General features: G+C 40.5%; 1 protein-coding gene across 2 annotated transcripts in view; it reads right to left on the reverse strand.

Annotated features, from left to right (window-relative positions):
- LOC116705282 (inactive phospholipase D5) overlaps positions 1-237 on the reverse strand; it is a 49,854-nt gene that overhangs the window by 40,027 nt on the left and 9,590 nt on the right. Inside the window, exon 1 of one of the 2 annotated variants that reach the window (XM_032541347.1) lies at positions 157-237. This exon is cut by the window's right edge and continues 370 nt beyond it. The exons of the other annotated variant lie outside the window; for it this stretch is intronic. Coding sequence (XP_032397238.1) covers positions 157-162 — 6 coding nt within the window. The 5' untranslated portion in view covers positions 163-237. The remainder of the gene's footprint in view (positions 1-156) is intronic. 2 annotated transcript variants of the gene reach the window in all.

Below are 237 nucleotides of genomic sequence, written 5' to 3' on the forward strand. Positions count from 1 at the left end.
TAGATAGATAGATAGATAGATAGATAGACAGACAGAAAGATAGTCAAAGTAATGACAGTAAGACAGTGAAATAAAATGAAACCAATGTTTGGCTGAGAGCCCAGCAACACCGCACACACATACAAACTAAACAAATTTATAGTAAGAAGACCTCACCTTCATGGCGTCGCCTTCAGTCGCTAGTCCACTCTGAAACACATGTGCTTTTCTGTGTGTGTGTGTGTGTGTGTGTGTGTG

This window comes from Etheostoma spectabile, chromosome 17, assembly GCF_008692095.1.
Source record: "Etheostoma spectabile isolate EspeVRDwgs_2016 chromosome 17, UIUC_Espe_1.0, whole genome shotgun sequence".
Lineage (NCBI taxonomy): Eukaryota > Metazoa > Chordata > Actinopteri > Perciformes > Percidae > Etheostoma > Etheostoma spectabile.